Source organism: Bufo gargarizans, chromosome 4, assembly GCF_014858855.1.
Source record: "Bufo gargarizans isolate SCDJY-AF-19 chromosome 4, ASM1485885v1, whole genome shotgun sequence".
NCBI classification, from domain to species: Eukaryota; Metazoa; Chordata; class Amphibia; order Anura; family Bufonidae; genus Bufo; species Bufo gargarizans.
The window spans coordinates 101,430,769-101,449,028 of NC_058083.1; the positions used below are offsets into that span (position 1 = coordinate 101,430,769).

General features: G+C 45.1%; 1 protein-coding gene across 1 annotated transcript in view; it reads left to right on the plus strand.

Moving 5' to 3' along the window:
* The first annotated feature begins 5,080 nt into the window (after positions 1–5,080).
* COPB2 (COPI coat complex subunit beta 2) overlaps positions 5,081–18,260 on the plus strand; it is a 28,178-nt gene continuing 14,998 nt past the window's right edge. The window contains exons 1-12 of the mRNA XM_044291440.1: positions 5,081–5,211; positions 6,682–6,819; positions 6,905–6,991; positions 11,134–11,260; positions 13,317–13,465; positions 13,584–13,730; positions 13,823–13,922; positions 14,057–14,199; positions 14,942–15,141; positions 15,231–15,341; positions 17,230–17,318; positions 17,567–17,673. Of these exons, the coding sequence (XP_044147375.1) occupies positions 5,209–5,211; positions 6,682–6,819; positions 6,905–6,991; positions 11,134–11,260; positions 13,317–13,465; positions 13,584–13,730; positions 13,823–13,922; positions 14,057–14,199; positions 14,942–15,141; positions 15,231–15,341; positions 17,230–17,318; positions 17,567–17,673 (1,401 nt within the window). The 5' untranslated portion in view covers positions 5,081–5,208. The remainder of the gene's footprint in view (positions 5,212–6,681; positions 6,820–6,904; positions 6,992–11,133; positions 11,261–13,316; positions 13,466–13,583; positions 13,731–13,822; positions 13,923–14,056; positions 14,200–14,941; positions 15,142–15,230; positions 15,342–17,229; positions 17,319–17,566; positions 17,674–18,260) is intronic.

The following is an 18,260-nucleotide window of genomic DNA, read 5'->3' on the forward strand; positions in this document are numbered from 1 at the left end:
GGGGAGACCAGAACCCTGGGAACCTGAGACCGAAGGGCCAGCGGTAGGGGTGACCGCCACTTCGGTGGAAGAGGGCGAGACAACCCCGCTAAGTGTGATGTTGGGAGACGTGAAGGATGTCCTGAATTGGCAGACCTAAATGTCTCCGGGGATAATTTTGGTACCGCCCAATGTCGGGGCCCAACCCTATCCCGCGCCTGGGAAAATGTGTTAATAGTAGATGGTGAACCACAACAGGAAGTAATAATGTAAGACCGCACTGCTTTATCCACCCTTCAGGAAGCTTGTCCTCCATTGTTCGTTTCACAGGTGTATAGTTGGCACAGGAAAATGGTGATCCTCATACAATCCACAGTCCTCCTTTCATGAAAGACTCTGTGACAGACCAGAAGATCGCACCAATAGTGAAGCACCATCAACCAACTTGCTATTAAAAGGATTTATTTATACTCACAAACATCCATATAAATAAGGCACATCAAATAATAGAACACTCAGGATTCTGCCCGACCCTGGTTTCGCTCACGCTTCATCAGGGGCAAATACCCCACCCTTGTATGGGATGTCCTTTATACCCACAAATCTCCAGACCCCTCCCCATTAGGACTTTTCCAGGTGTTAATGTGTACATAAATCTAAAACATCACACAAATACAACAATAAAATTCCTTTTCTAATGTAAACCAAATACTCATACATAGCCTATCTTATATATCCTATATACTACCATTTGTTTTTTTTTATTCAGGATTACACCTCACTCATTCGTGAAATTGCACCTGTTCCCAATTCTAACCACTGGGGTTCCCCTCTGTTTACTGAGGTTTACACCTCTCTCATTCACAAAATTGCACCTATTCCTAATTCTAACCTCCAGAAGCCTTTACTCCTATCCTTCCCCCACTCAGACACAACCTTCTTATTCCCTACTTAAACCACCAGGGGTCCCCATTGTGTTATTTCTGAAAACCACATATTTGCTTCTGACCACCTTTAAAGGGATTCTGTTACCAGATTTAACCCTATTAAGCTAGTTAAACCTAACTAGTCTAGTCCTACTTTTATCTATGCCCCCGTTACCCCAGAAATCTAAGGGGGGGGGGGCGTTGTTCCTGCTCCTATAGGCTCCGTTCTCCTACCTTTGCCGCCTCCCTCCAAGTCCTGATTGACAGGTCCAGGCGGCGCTCGCATCTGTCTGCCAGCCCTGTGCTCTGGTGAAATCTCGTGCCGTTCAGCATTCGGCGCAGGCGCGGTGAGAGAAAGACACTTGCAGGCTGCCAGATCTAGTTTATAAATCCATTCAACCTCTCGGTGGTTAATCCTTGCCACCAGATCCCCCCCCCCCCCCCGCCAGTGTGGTTTAACTGCTTCGATCCCAGTGAACTTCAATCTACTGGGATTTTTCTGATGCATTTTTTTAAAATCTGCAGGTGCACTTTGTGTCAAGACCCTTTTTAATATTACGTATGCGTTCTTGTATCCTTATCTTCAGTTTTCTGTTAGTTCTCCCTACATACTGGAGTCCTCAAGGGCACTGCAATACGTACACCACTCGTACACACTCACAGGAAATCTCCCCTTTAATCCCAAAATCCAGGTTTTTCTTATTTGAATGAACTGTTTGTATGCTTCTCAATCGGTCCTTCTTAATCCTATATTTGCATGGTCGGCAAAAACCGCACCATGTGAATTTGTTGCTTTGTCTTGCGATATTTAGTTTGGGGATAAAGCTGTGAACTAAATGGTTACGCAGGTTGGGAGCTTTTTTATAAATAATTACAGGTTGGTCAGGAATTTTATCTCCTAGAATGGGGTCATTTTTCGAAACTGCCCAGTTCTTTTTAATCGCTTTTTTCAAGAAGCTTGCACTGATGTTATACTGCGTAAGGAATGTAAACCGGAAATCTTATTCTTTTCTCTCACTCTTTCTTTCTTCATTGCTTCCTTCTAGACTTTTGCTATACCTATTCAGTTCGCTCTCTGAGTAGCCCTTTTCCAAAAACCTCTGGTGGATAATCCGGCTTTGTGCTTTATAATCATCCCTATCCGTACAATTTCCTTATATTCTCTTAAATTGCCCTTTCGGTATATTTTTAAACCACGGTTCATAGTGACAGCTAGTAGTGGCAATATATCCATTCACATCAGTATATTTGAAAAAGGTTTTCAATTGGACAAATGTCGGTAGTCTATGTGGGGAGAAATGTGACTTGGGGGGTGAAATGGACATGATGGAGGGGGAGAAATGTGACATGGAGGGGGAGAAATGTGACATGGAGGGGGAGAAATGTGACATGGAGGGGGAGAATTCTGACATGGGGAGAAATGTGACATGAGGGGGTGATGTGACAGAGGGGATTATGTAAAAAGAAGGAGGAGAAATGTGACATGTGCAGCCAGCCAGTAGCACAGGGGCAACACGTGAGGTGCACGGTGAACCAATGAGGAGCCAAATAATAACACACAGTTCATCAGTTTACTCACGGTTAGCAGATAGCCTCCCTGGGCTGGCAGCACAGTTTTGAGGTGGACAGCACGAAATCCTCCGGGGCAAGCTCTGTGGTAGGGAAGCATCAGCCAAGATGGTGGTTGAGGTGCCCTTGATGTTAGGGGTGCTTAGGGTGCTTGTTGCGGCTGAGTCCCTTGATGGTATTTGTCGTGACGCCAGTACCGTTAATAGTGGTACAACCAATAGTGGTAATAATGAGGTAGACAGTGGTAAGATGCAACTCACAACTTTTACTGATGTTGACTTTGGTTGCAGCAGTACAAAATACAGTCTCTGGATGGTATTAGAGTTAATCTGCGAATCCACTGTTTCTAGGCTATTTTAGGCTTAATTTAATCTTTGGTTAAGGAGTACCTTGTTCCTGTTGATGTGCTCAGTCCTATACCTTGTTCTTTCCCTACAAGCTGAACATTGGGACAGGTAGCTCATCTGTTTCCCAGAGTTATGGTGTGGCTGCCTGAAGCTATAAGTCTGTGGCGCAAAGGTGTCTGTGGCCCTAAATAATGGCTTTTATCACTGATGAATCCTTAGGAAGCTTGTTTCTATTCCAGGGAGGCAAACTCTCTCCTACTGGTCAGGGATGCAAGTATATAGTCCGGCCACAGAAGGAAAACGCTCTTCTGCGCCTGACACCTTGGTACTACCTCATAGCGAAGTTGTCTCCACGCACTAATCTGTGGTGTGGAGTCTTCACTCTGCTTTCTCATCTCTGTTCTCACTAATCTGAACTCAACTGTCTGAGTAGGCCTGACCTAGATATTTATAAGACCTAAGTTTTATCCCCATCTAGTGGTGGGATGTATAAATTACACTTAATCTGCCTGGTAACAGGGATTTTGAAGATAAATTAGTACAAAGTCACATAATACAGCATAATACAATTTTTAGGGTAAAAAGTACTTTTAAGCAGTGCCCACATACATGGAGGGGGAGAAATGCGACATGGATGGAGAGAAATATGACATGGATGGCTGATGTGACATAGGAGGGTGATTTGACATGGAGGGGGAGAAATATGACATTGAGGGGGAGAAATGTGACATGGAGGGGGGAGAAATGTGACACTGAGGGGGAGAAATGTGACATGGGGGGTGATGTGACATGGAGGGGGAGAAATCTGACATGGGCAGGGTGATGTGACAGAGGTGATTATGAAAAAAGGAGGGGGAGTAATGTTACATGGATGTAGTGGGGAGAAATGTGACATGGAGGGGGAGAAATGTGACATGGAGGGGGTGAAATGTGACATGGAGGGGGAGAAATGTGACATGGAGGGGGTGAAATGTGACATGGAGGGGGAGAAATGTGACATTGAGGGGGTGAAATGTAACATGGAGGGGGAGAAATGTGACATTGAGAGGGAGAAATGTGACATGGAGGGGGAGAAATGTGACATGGAAGAGGGAGAAATGTGACATGGAGGGGGTGAAATGTGACATGGGGGGTGTAAAGGATCTCCTAGCACCCCGATCGGGTACCTCCGTTAATGGATGCTCCCAGTGCCTCCCGAGGACTCCAAGCACTCCGCTCAACACCGATACCACCACAGGAACAGGAACAGCTCTTACAAGAGCTAGGAGTAATAGCCAGGGGAGTATACACGTATAGCAATCCCCACACACATGAGACGAGGCTCTATGTTGAATGTAAAATAGGAACTCTTTATTTGGCTCGTCTTTCTTCCATTAGGGCCAGTTCGCACAGTTTTTTTGGCACTGATTTTGGCACCTTTACGGCTGAAAATCAGCTAAAAAAAAAGTCTCAAAGCAGCCTGCTATTCATTTCATTGGGAAGCCGCACTTGCCTTTTTTCCAAGTGGAAAAGCAGCAGCGTGCCCTATATTGGGGCAGAATCCACGCTGAATCTCCCATTGAAATGAATCAAATAAAAAACACTATATATGTGTCTGCGCATTTTCTGCAAATTTTTTTGTGCGGACCTGTGCAAAAACCACAAGTTGAAAACGCAGTTTTGTATTGATGTAAACACCCACTGGGTAATAAAAAGAAACGTCCCACAAAACAGCGCACTGGAAGAAAACAAACAGATTTTGTGTTAAATTTTCAAAATCTACCATGTGAACATGTTCTTACTCTATGGCCGACCTGTTTATACAGAATTTTTTTACTGAGCAGATTTTGCAGCACTTGATTTTTTCTGTCGCGGTCGGTTCATTCTGCGTCAGAAGAAGAGACGCACAATGCCTCAATCTCGGCGCAGAATCTGCTCTTAAGCTACCACTGAAATGAATGGGATATGGGAAGCAGCAAAAAATATGGCATACGCTCAGCGAGGACAAAAAGACAGTTTTGTACTTAAGTATACACCCTCTCAAAAAAAGCATAAAAACATGTTAAAAACACACCAAAATTGCGCTTTAAAAACCCCTAATCAGTGATGATTTTTGAAGCAGGATTTTCAAAATCCCTAGTGTGAACTGTGAACCTAACCTAACAAGTTTAACATGACGACTGTGGGAACACAGCAATAATGCCAATCTCAACATGGCTGCCAGGAATGGGCGACGTCGCCACGTCACGAAGTTTCCTCACAGTGCCAATCCCAAGATGGCCGCACTTCGTCAACGGGACTGATCTCCGCAGGCGGATGTGGAAGCGCCTAAAGTCTCGCGAGATCTGCCCGCAGTCCCGGAAGCTCCACGTCAGTCAGAGGGAGAGAGACCAGGGGGAACCGGAGACATGGTGAGTGCACCTGGGGAGCGGGGTTCAGCAGTGTGGCTGCACCTCAGCTGCTTCTACCAGATGTGTGAGGGGAGGGATGGTAGGTAGGTGACTTCAGCTGCCACCTACCGCCTCCATTAGTGGACACGTCAATGCACGGGGCCATGCTGGGACTTGTAGTCACTCTTCCTGATGATTTGTCATGCTCCTAGACAAATGCTGATTGAGCCCCTATCCAATTGTGGCTGACAACGTCCATGATGATTGCAGGTGGCACATAGGTTGTCACCCAGCTCTTCACCACTGGGTGACAACTGGCAATAACAGCAGCCTTATTGGTTGTCGCCCCGGTAATGGCGGGATAGAGTCTGGAAGGAGAGGGGTCCACAGACGTCTAGTACTGGGATTAGTAGACGGCGTGTAATACTCCGCCACCTGGAGACCTGTCCCATAAGTGTCCCAACCTCTGGGCACTGTGACACCCACCCAATAAATAGTGGCTTCAGTTTGACCCCCCCGTACACACACACGCCCGGCACGACCAGGTGTGCATGTACTTTCACACTTGTGTTAAAGTTTTCCGGCATAGAGTTCCGTCCTAGGGGGCTCAGTACCGGAAAAGAACTGATCAGCTTTATCCCCATGCATTCTGAAGGGAGAGCAATCCGTTCAGGATGCATCAGTTCAGTCCCTCTAAACGCTGAATATAGAACATGCTGCGATTCTCGTGCTACGCGGAACTGATGCGTGAAAACCACCGCTCATGTACACAGAGCCATTGAAATGAATGGGTCCGGATTCACTTCACACACCGCACCCGTGCAGTCGCTTGTTTAAACAGGCCGTAGGGTGGCTTTCCATGTACCAATAATTGGCCAGATTATCGGGAGAGAACGTTCCTGCAAACACTTGTTCCCGATGATCTGGCCAGCTAAATGTGCCGCCCATCACCCGATAAGTAAGTGAAACGCTTGTTGGTGCGGGCACCTAAATGATAATTTCTGGGCAGCAGATCGTGCCGTCTAAACAGCAATCTGCTGCCCCGAAACAGTGCAGATACTGTGGAGGTGAGTGCTGCAGATAAATGCAGCGGTCTCCTTCACTGCGCGAGCAGCCGACTGTCGGGAAGGAAGACAAATCGGCTGTTCCATCGCCTTTACTGTATACCAGTATGTTGCAGACCGGTAATAAATCTGGTGTATTTGTGGCTCCTCAGATCTGTCAGGGACGGGGCACAAAGTCTGGATAACACACAGTGCATTAGACACAGTGTATATGACACGTTTGTGTATTTTGCTCAGTAAACCTCCCCCGCTATGTCTAGGTAGACCGTTATCACAATGATCACAGCCCTCCATACTGTGTACAGCAGCAGGAAAACACGTGCAGTGTATATGTGTGTGTGTGTGTGTGTATATATATATATATATTAGTATTCATGGATCAGGTGAAGGTTTAGTTGTCGTTGCCTCACGTGTCCATTATTTTCAGCCTCTGCGACTTGACATCAAGAGGAAGCTGACTGCTCGGTCTGACCGAGTGAAGAGCGTTGACCTGCACCCCACCGAGCCATGGATGCTGGCCAGTCTGTACAATGGCAGCGTGTGTGTCTGGAACCACGAGACCCAGGTAATACCACATTATGTGGCGGTATATGAATACAGGGGACTCTCCGCATTTTCCTGCCCATCACAACCTGTTACTGTTCTTCCAGACCCTGGTGAAAACCTTTGAAGTATGTGATTTGCCGGTCAGAGCGGCGAAGTTTGTGGCGAGGAAAAACTGGGTCGTCACCGGAGCTGTAAGTATGAACCTTGTGGTCCTTACATTGGGATCTATTTAAGACCGGGGTTTTAGATGCCGGTGTAAATAAGACCCTACGCTGGCAGTGGATCCTCTGGAGTTGCGAAGAAGCGCAGGCTTCTCCATAACTTGGGCAGATCCTCTGCCAGTTCTAAATGTAAGACAGTTTCCGAGCGGTCTTGCATTTAGACCATTTTCTACACCTAAAACAGGCCTAGAAAATGGTGAATAAGTCAGACATGCCGGCCCATCCCCGCCACACCCACAATTTTAGACCTGGCATGAGCGGGGAAAAGTTGCTGATAGCGGCGCAATTAACCATTGCTCCGCAATCTACGCCTGAAATACGCCTAATTTAGGCCTATTTCAGATTGGTAAATGACCCCCATAGTGACTGCATTGTCATGGGAGTAAACACAAGGATGAGGCTCTTTATGAAGCCGGCCATGCACCTTAGGGCTTGTTCACACAAATGTTTTTTTGCGTTCCATTAATTTCAGTGGTTCCGCAAAAAAAAAAACAACGAATGTACTCCGTAAGCATTCTGTTTCAGTATTTCTGTTTTTCCGTTCCGTTGAAAGATAGAACATGTCCTATTATTGCCCGCAAATCACGTTCCATGGCTCCATTTAAGTCAAAGGGTCTGCAAAAAAAAAATGGAACACATACGAAATGCATCCGTATGTCTTCCGCACCCGTTCCGTTTTTGCGGAACAATCTATTGAAAATGTTATGCCCAGCCCAATTTTTTCTATGTAATTACTGTATATGCCAAACGGAAACACTACTGAAAAACGGATCCAGGAAAAACGGCCCGCAAAACACTGAAAAAGACATACGGTCATGTGAACGAGCCCTTAGATTGATGTCAGCCAACAGCTACTCCTTCTGACTCGCCGTATATGTGCTCTCTATAGGGAGAGGGGAATAAGCCACTGCCAGACAGAGCCTTATCTCCCATGAGACCAATATGTCCCACCCTTCTTTCCTCTGACATCTCCCTGTGTTGGGACAATCCCTCACTCGGTAGATGTCTAGCTGATGATGTGTATGACCACCTTAAAGGGTCATTCCCATCTCGACTTGTATGGCATTTACACCCTTGGGACCTGCATCTCGAAAACTGGGCCCCTGTCTTGTGCCACTGGGAATAGAGGGGTCACCCGGTCTCGCCCCACCTGGAACAAAGAGGTGACCGTCCACCCGTGAGACAGCACTCTAGTGAAACTGCCTTCATTCATTTCGATGAGAGCTGTGAAAATAGGTGAGCGCATTTACACAGCGATAACATAGAACACAATGGAGAGAGCCGTCCACTCGTGGTCACCTCTGTTTTTGACGGGGCGAGACGAGGCCCCATTCTCCACATATAGGTGCAGGTTCCATTTCTAGGACTTATCAGACATTTATGGCATAGCCTGTGGATGGGAATACCCCATTAAGGACCAGAGAGTGACAGTACCTGATAGTGAATGTGTTGGAGGCAGGGAAATGGTGTAATTCAGAATATCCTAAAATGCCACAAAATCTCACTGTGCAAAATGGCAAGACCTGATGTGGATTGCAGGGAGACAAAACCTAATCTACGTGGCCAAAAGACTGGCTATGAGGATACCCCTCTCTAGACATTCTTTGTACACTTTATCTCCTGCATTGATGTCTGAAGCAAACGTGTGCGTGTCCGTCACCCAGGTCAGAAAGAAGATGTTATGACACAAGCATCACATGAAGTTTAAAAATCCTCCTCCTCAGTGCCGACCACCAGCCTCGATAGAGCAGCAGCCATAGATCATTGCCTGTGCTTCAGTACTAGGGACCGGTGTGCTCTCTTCTTGGCATGGTGGCACTGACGGTGCAGGAGTCATTTCTTAAACCTGTTCCTGGCAGAGTAATGTGGCATACAAGCTTAACAGCTTAGAGCCTGGTAGGTATACCATGTGTTACAATGTGTCGTACAGTGACATTGCCATTCGTGTAAGGGCAGGGAGATATGTATCAGAAATACTGCGGAGGAAAAGTGGAGCCATTGTCCTTTGCAGGTAATTGGGTTCAGCTTTCATTTCCCAAGTTGTATCTGAAAAATGTTAAAATGTCCCCCTTTACTGTTTTACACTACTTTCACACTCGCGTTCGGTATGGATCCGTCTGGTATCTGCACAGACAGACCCGCACCGATAATGCAAACGCTTATATCTGTTCAGAACGGATCCGTTTTCAATTGTGCCAGAATGTGTCAGAGAAAATGGATCTGTCCCCATTGACTTACATTGTAAGTTAGGACGGATCCGTTTGGCTCAGTTTTGTCATACGGACACCAAAACGCTGGTGTCCGTCTGCGGAACCAGAATGGAGACCAAACACAGCCAATCGGATGCATTCTGAACGGATCCTTATCCATTCAGAATGCATTGGGGCTGAACTGATACGGATCTCACAAGCGAACCCAGAAACGCCAGTGTGAAAGTAGCCTTAGATAAATCTGACTGTAATGACATCTGTTCCTGTCCCCAATAGGGCTCATAGTCTAATTTCCCTAAAAGTGCACATTAACACGGAAGTTCAGATAAATTTAGATTTGGACCTATAGAGGAAGTTTATCAAAACTGGCACTAAGAATAAGGCTACGTCTACACGACGACAAATAGGGCACAACTACACTGCAACATTTGTAGCGCAACATTTTGTTGCACCAATGTCACGCAACAATTTTTATAATGGCAGTCTTAGGTGTCGCACTGCAACATGCTGCGACGCAACAGTCGCAGAAAATCCATTTGAGATGGATTTTTCTGTGACTGTTGCGTCGCAGTCGCAGCATGTTGCAGTGCGCCACCTAAGGCTACTTTCACACTTGCGTTCAGAGCGGATCCGTCTGAGATGGATCCGCTCATATAATGCAGACGGTGGCTCCGTTCAGAACGGATCCGTCTGCATTATATTGTAAAAAAAATTCTAAGTGTCAAAGTAGCCTCAGACGGATCCGTCCAGACTTTACATTGAAAGTCAATGGGGGACGGATCCGTTTGAAAATTGAGCCATAGTGTGTCATATTCAAACGGATCCGTCCCCATTGACTTACATTGTAAGTCTGGACAGATCCGTTTGCCTCCGCACGGCCAGGCGGACACCCGAACGCTGCAAGCAGAGTTCGGGTGTCCGCCTGCTGAGCGGAGCGGAGGCTGAACGCTGAATGCATTACGGCTGGACGGAAGCGTTCGGGGCCGCTTGTGAGAGCCTTTGAACGTAACTCACAAGCGGACACCCGAACGCTAGTGTGAAAGTAGCCTTAGACTGCCATTATAAAAATTGTCGCGCGACATTAGTGCAACAAAATGTCGCGCGACAAATGTCGTCGTGTAGACGTAGCCTAAGGAGAGCAGTTATTGAAACCAATTAGTTTCCATCTCTCAAGTTTCAGGCGACCTTCACTCCCATTGTGCCCATTGGATGTCCGCAGTGCAGATCTTGCAGGAAAGTATTAAAGAGGTTATCCTGTAAATATTGATGACCTATCCTCAGGATTGGTCATCAGTATTAGATCAGAGGGGGTCCGACACCCAGGACCCCTGCCAATCAGATGTTAGGAGAGGTCGGGCACTCCGTGGGCATACATGACCATACATCTGCCACATGGTGTAGTTGAAGCTCAGAACGCTCACTAGAGCTCTGGGGAGCGGGGTTTCCGGGACTCAGACCCCCACCAATGTGATGATGATGACCTGTCCTGAGGATAAGTCATCATTATCTTTTCCAGGATAACCCCTTTAAGGGGGAGATTTAGCAGTCACCTACCTGATCTTTCGGGCCCTCACCAATTACAAGAATGGGGCTCTCGTTCAACTCTGAGTCAGTCCGTCCTATAGACTATAGTGAATTCAGCAACGCCACGCATGCCAGACCACCTGTCCTTTCAAACAGGAGACACAGGACTCCCATTCTTGTGGGGCTCCCAGTGAAGGGGCTGCCTCGGTCAGATACTTAGCACCTGTACTAAGATATCTTCTTTGTAACACACAATATAGGGGCTACTGCTATCCGTGTAGAAAGTAGATCCAGGGGTCAGTCCAATGCGCAGGGTCATATTAGACGATTGTGTTGATTATGGAATCATTGATCTAATTACCTGTATTTTCTCCTAAGGATGACATGCAGATTAGAGTCTTCAACTACAACACATTGGAGAGAGTTCACATGTTCGAGGCTCACTCTGACTACATCCGCTGCATTGCCGTGCACCCCACTCAGCCCTTTATACTGACCAGCAGCGGTAAGGCTTTGAGCTTAACATAACATTAGCTCTCTTATACAATTTTGTGTGTACATATCAGGCTACTTTCACAATGGCGTTTTGGATTTCCGTTTGTGAGATCCGCTCAGGGCTCTCACAAGCGGTCCGAAACGGATCAGTTTTGACCTAATGCATTCTGAATGGAAAAGGATCCGCTCTGAATGCATCAGTTTGTCTCCATTCTGGTTTGGAGGAGGCCACCAAAACGCTGCTGATGAAACTGAGCCAAACAGATCTGTTCTGACACACAATGTAAGTCAATGGGGTTGGATCCGTTTTCTATGACACAATCTGGCACAATAGAAAACGGATTCGTCCTCCACTGACTTTCAATGGTGTTGAAGACGGATCCGTTTTGGCTATTTTACAGATAATACAAACTGATCCATTTATGACGGATGCAGAAAGTTGTATTGTCTGAACGGATCCGTCTGTGCAGATCCATGACTGATCCACACCAAACGCGAGTGTGAAAGTAGCCTTATTGGGAAGATAAATTACCTCATATACTGTCTTCGGCAGTACTGCTTCTGCTGAAAACTTAAAGGGGTTTTTCTGAGATTTTTTTTAACTGATGACCTGTCCTCTGGATAGGTCATCAGTATCTGATCGGTGGGAATCCAACACCTGGGACCCCTGCTGATCACCTGTTTGAGAAAGCACGGGCACTTTCAGCAGTGCCGCTGCCTTCTCACAGTTCAGCAAACACAGCGCCGTACATTGTACAGTGGCTGTACTTGGTATCGCAGCTCAGACCCATTCACTTCAATGGGGCTGAGCTGCGCCTAGGCCATGTGCCCGATGAACGTGACATCACAAGGCTGAGAGAAAGCCTGGGCGCTACTGCGAGCACTGGTTCCCTACAAAAAAGCTGATCGGTGGGGCTCCTGGATGTCGGACCCTGAATGATCAGATACTGATGACCTATCCAGAGGGTACGTAGGTCATCAGTATAAAAGTCTCGGAAAACCCCTTTAATGAAAGGCGGCAATCACAGGAAGCCAGGTTTGACAGGTGTGCATAGAACATGCAAACAAGCTCTAAAATACTGTCTGTAATTTTTTTAGGCTACGGTAAAGGCCCCTTTACATGCACCAATGAACGTTCTTAGAAATGCTCATTCCTGATTATTGCACTGTGTAAAGGTGCCAACACTCACCTGATGAACAAACAAACTCATTCATCGGGTAAAAGTGTCGCTACGCAGTCCCCTAAATCATCGTTTCTTTGCGGCAGATCATGCTGTGTATAAACTCGGCAACCTCTCACCTTCTCTAATAAGCAGGGGTTATCAGGAACCAACGGATTGTTCCCGATAATAGCTTGCTGTGTCAGCATGTGTAGAGGGGCCTATGTCCAGAAACAGGAAAAGCACACTGCCACTCCATTCAAACTCTATGGGACCGTAGTACTGTACTATCTCCGGCAGAGATACAGTGCGCATGGTCGACATTCCATTCAGATGGGGATTCTAGACAAGATCTCCCCTCCCCCCTTCACTTGGGTAAACATAGTCATTGCAAAGATCGGGTTGTTTAGCACTTGTTAAAATCCAAGTCTTTATTAAGCAATAGGACACAAAAAGGCGATAAAATCTTCACTTACATCTCTCACTCGAAACACATAAGCAAAGATTATATACTATACTGTAGAGGAGTCATGGTATTATCCATTTTAACCCTAAATATGCCAAGAATTTCCCTGGCATGACAGGTAAAACTTTTAAGAAAAATAAGCAGCTCTAGTTGTCATTTGATTGGCTAAATAGATGGAAATGTCATGTAGAGCCTGAGACCACAGGGTGCATGATGGGTGCAGGGAGAATATATGGACGCTGGTCCTCCTCAGACATACATAGAAAACAGTCATCATTAGAGAACCTACTGTCTTCACCATTGGGGTTCATGGTTTGGAATGAGGACATAGTGTAACAGATGAGCAGTGTACATTCTCAATGATATTCACAAATAAGCGCCGTGTCCTACATGACAAATAGAGGGGAAACTGAACATGGTTTTACATGTGCTTCCTTTAGATGACATGCTGATTAAGTTATGGGACTGGGATAAGAAGTGGTCCTGCTCTCAGGTGTTTGAGGGACACACACATTACGTCATGCAGATCGTCATCAACCCCAAGGATAACAACCAGTTTGCAAGCGCCTCACTAGATCGCACCATTAAGGTAGAGTATACCACGCGCCTGTTATGGATGGATCAAGTGGATTGTGGGTTTTATGTTTTTTTTTTTTTTTTTTTTTGTACGCTGTGTATCCACTCTGCTAATTCCTTTGCCTTTCCAGGTTTGGCAGCTTGGATCCTCCTCCCCCAACTTCACACTGGAGGGGCACGAGAAAGGGGTTAACTGCATTGATTATTACAGCGGAGGTGACAAACCTTACCTGATCTCTGGAGCTGATGACAGACTTGTCAAGATTTGGGACTATCAGGTGAGTTAAACTAGTGTCCTAGGAAGTGAAAGATCAGATTAAACCAGAAACACCAGACTATTTGAAGACCTATTGTATTCTCCCGTATTCAGAACAAAACTTGTGTCCAGACTCTGGAGGGTCATGCTCAGAATGTCTCCTGTGTCAGCTTCCACCCTGAGCTCCCCATTATCATCACTGGTTCAGAAGATGGTAAGTGTGTCTCTCCTGATAATATTTTTATGTCTTTAATTGTAGTTTTTTCCCCCACTGTTCATCATTTAAATATAGCCCCATTTATAAGTTCCTCATCTGGCAGTGGAAACTTTTTCTCTCTAAACCCTTAGGTACGGTGAGGATCTGGCATTCCAGCACCTACCGCCTGGAGAGTACCCTGAACTATGGCATGGAGCGAGTCTGGTGTGTGTCTGGACTTCGTGGCTCCAATAACGTGGCTCTAGGATATGATGAGGGTAGCATTATTGTCAAGGTGAGGTCTATAGTCTGTGAGAATAATTATCTGAAGCATTTTTTCCCCTAATAGATTAATTTCTCCAGATGGGAATAACCCTTTAAAGCAGGGATGCCCAACCTGCGGCCCTCCAGCTGTTGTAAAACTACAACTCCCACAATGCCCTGCTGCAGACCGACAGTTGTAGGCTGTCCAGGCATGCTGGGAGTTGTAGTTTTGCAACAGCTGGAGGGCCACACAGGTTGGGCATCCCTGCTTTAAAGCAAATGTTCTTGCTTAATAATTTTCTGTAAAGTAATTGGGATGTAAAAAATATCACAAGGCCCTGTTCTCCAACCTTTTAAACGCCTGTGCAACAATATTTTGTGGTACAGGTGTTTTTGCCCCACCCTCTCCATTTGGGACTGGTAGGGCGTGGTGGAGGCCAGACTAAGCCTGGGAGGTGCACCTAATGTAAGCCTTGTCATAAATTAGGCAAATCCGGCAGCACAAGGGGGAAACTAATATCGGTGTAAATAGCCAGTCTTTGTAAATGACCCCCGTTATGTCAGAGGATTGTGTCTGTGGGCCAAGACCTCTACCGACCAGCCATTACTCTTTGGTTCGGATCTCTGAGATTTTTCACATCTGTCAGAAGTCCCGTGAATTTTTCATGGAATGGTGCCATGAATGGCACTTTCATTTTAACTACAAAATCCATGTTTAGTTTGCACTGCAAAATGAAAATATGGCTGCATAACCCCTCTCTTTATATGTGTAGTTGGGCCGTGAAGAACCAGCAATGTCCATGGATGCAAATGGAAAAATCATCTGGGCCAAGCACTCTGAGGTGCAGCAGGCTAACCTGAAAGCTATGGGAGAAACAGAGATTAAAGACGGAGAGAGGCTTCCTCTAGCTGTGAAGGACATGGGCAGCTGTGAAATATATCCCCAGACTATCCAACACAACCCTAATGGGAGGTAAGACTGTGGCGGCAGTATGTAAGTATACCCCTCTGTAAAGGGTATGCCAGTTAAGGTAATTATTTCAACTCACAATTTCACTCCAGGTTTGTAGTGGTGTGTGGAGACGGAGAATACATCATCTACACCGCCATGGCCCTGAGAAACAAGAGCTTTGGATCTGCGCAGGAATTTGCGTGGGCGCACGATTCATCTGAGTAAGTCTTAATTTATATTTCGGCAATGTCTAGACATGGTTTATGTATTTAACCTAAACACAGGTATTAACGTGAAAAAATGTTATAGAGATCCGCTCACCCCTGCTCTCTCAGGGCAGGTGCACCAACCAAAATTGAGACACCCCTCAAAAGTGGAATAAATGTAGGAAAAAAAATATGGATGGGCACTCATATATGGAAATATGGGACAGAATTTATTCAAACATATAATAAAACATCAATAAAACAATAAATAAAAATGAAAATGTATGAGGATATTTTCTGGTTGAAGGTCACCCACTCAGAAATCTCCACTAGTACGGATAACTTTCACCAGAAAATATGCTATCCTCTATACCATTAAGATTGTATTAAACATTGGCAATAAATCCTGTATCAAAAAGTGAAAATATACACATAGGTGTCAAGCGCTATTGGTTCTCCTTGGTTGATATAATTTGTATCTTATTGTGAATACACAAGTAGCAATATGTAGATAGCGATATGAATATCAACTATATATCTTGTTATGGATACATTAAAGTAGTGCCAAGTCCGAATTGTTTCTCCTATCCAAGTAATGAGAAATGTCCAGTCTTTGTTGTTTGCTTGTGAAAGCTGGAAAGTATTCTTAGCAGATCACTAGATATGATTTTATCTGGTCTGGTTTCAATCTTGCTAATATATGGATTTACCGTCTCATAGTTCTTTACCCACTATGTGGGCTTACCTTTGCCTGGTATAGATTCACTGGGACAAGTGGGTCGACTGCTAGTCTGTGTTAGAAGCCGGCGTCCCGGCTGTGAAGTCCGTAGCGTTCCACGTGTGTATCCCAGATACTTCCGGCAGCTGGTTTGGTTTGAGAGGCTGCGTACTCGTACCTTCAGGCGCAGGTAAATGACGTATTGGAGGTCTCGAGCTAGAGAAGGTTTATTTCTTTCTTTCTCTTTCTTTTCCTTTAAAGTGCACTTATGTCCATGTAGACGGGGTATTGTTCAATTGTTCAATTGAACAATACCCCGTCTACATGGACATAAGTGCACTTTAAAGGAAAAGAAAGAGAAAGAAAGAAATAAACCTTCTCTAGCTCGAGACCTCCAATACGTCATTTACCTGCGCCTGAAGGTACGAGTACGCAGCCTCTCAAACCAAACCAGCTGCCGGAAGTATCTGGGATACACACGTGGAACGCTACGGACTTCACAGCCGGGACGCCGGCTTCTAACACAGACTAGCAGTCGACCCACTTGTCCCAGTGAATCTATACCAGGCAAAGGTAAGCCCACATAGTGGGTAAAGAACTATGAGACGGTAAATCCATATATTAGCAAGATTGAAACCAGACCAGATAAAATCATATCTAGTGATCTGCTAAGAATACTTTCCAGCTTTCACAAGCAAACAACAAAGACTGGACATTTCTCATTACTTGGATAGGAGAAACAATTCGGACTTGGCACTACTTTAATGTATCCATAACAAGATATATAGTTGATATTCATATCGCTATCTACATATTGCTACTTGTGTATTCACAATAAGATACAAATTATATCAACCAAGGAGAACCAATAGCGCTTGACACCTATGTGTATATTTTCACTTTTTGATACAGGATTTATTGCCAATGTTTAATACAATCTTAATGGTATAGAGGATAGCATATTTTCTGGTGAAAGTTATCCGTACTAGTGGAGATTTCTGAGTGGGTGACCTTCAACCAGAAAATATCCTCATACATTTTCATTTTTATTTATTGTTTTATTGATGTTTTATTATATGTTTGAATAAATTCTGTCCCATATTTCCATATATGAGTGCCCATCCATATTTTTTTTCCTACAGGTATTAACGTCATTGTACTTCCTGTTTCCTCGCTCACCTGTAGGTATGCCATACGTGAAAGCAGCAGTGTAGTGAAGATTTTCAAAAACTTCAAGGAGAAAAAGAGCTTCAAGCCGGACTTCGGTGCAGAAGGTTGGTTTTATGTGGCATCTTATATACATGCATGTATATCATAAGTACTGTGTGTAAGACATATGGCAACTGATCTATGGCAAAATTGCAGAAGTGGGTAGCCTCTGGAATGTAAATCATGTATTTAAATATTGTTTTAATAATTAGCTGGAATTATGTGTTTTGTTTTTTAAAACATTGTAGCAAATTGGATTATTTCTTTAGTAGTGCACTGATATTTTTCATGAAATGTCACCTTCTAATGCTAGGTATCTATGGAGGATTTCTACTTGGTGTGCGGTCTGTTAACGGTTTGGCCTTCTATGACTGGGAGAATACAGAGCTTATCCGGAGGATAGAAATTCAGCCTAAACATGTGAGTTTTCATAACTGTGTTACTTTAATGTTTGAAAAGTCATTGTGGCAGATATACTGATAAAACTGCTCCAGAAATCTGGCACACATGTTGCACAACACATAAATTGGGTGTCTCGGGGCTCTTTCACACAAGCGTGTCCCTTGTGGGAAAAGCGCTACGTGTGAGAGAGGGATTGTGTGGTCTGGACTATAAAAGCGCATGTCATTAGTATTGATAATGCTGTGTGCCTTCTTCCTGATCTTTCTGTAATGGAATTTTACTGACAGCTTTAGGTCAGTGCGAATCCATTACAGAAAGGTCACACAGAGGCACGCAGCATTATAAATCATAAGGCCCTGCGCTTCTGTAGTCCAGACCGCACAATCCCTCTCTCACACGGAGCGTGATTCCCGCAAGGCACACACTTGTGTGAAAGAGCCCTGAGGCACTTTTTGTGCCTCACTCAACAAGTGGATGTGACTTAGTTGGAAAGGGGCATGGCTTAGCGGAAAGGACGTGACTTAAGGACATCTCAAAGGTTTTGATGGTGGGGTCTATGTGCCAAGACCGCCGCTGATCCCTAAAACGAGGAGAGAGAAGCTCTT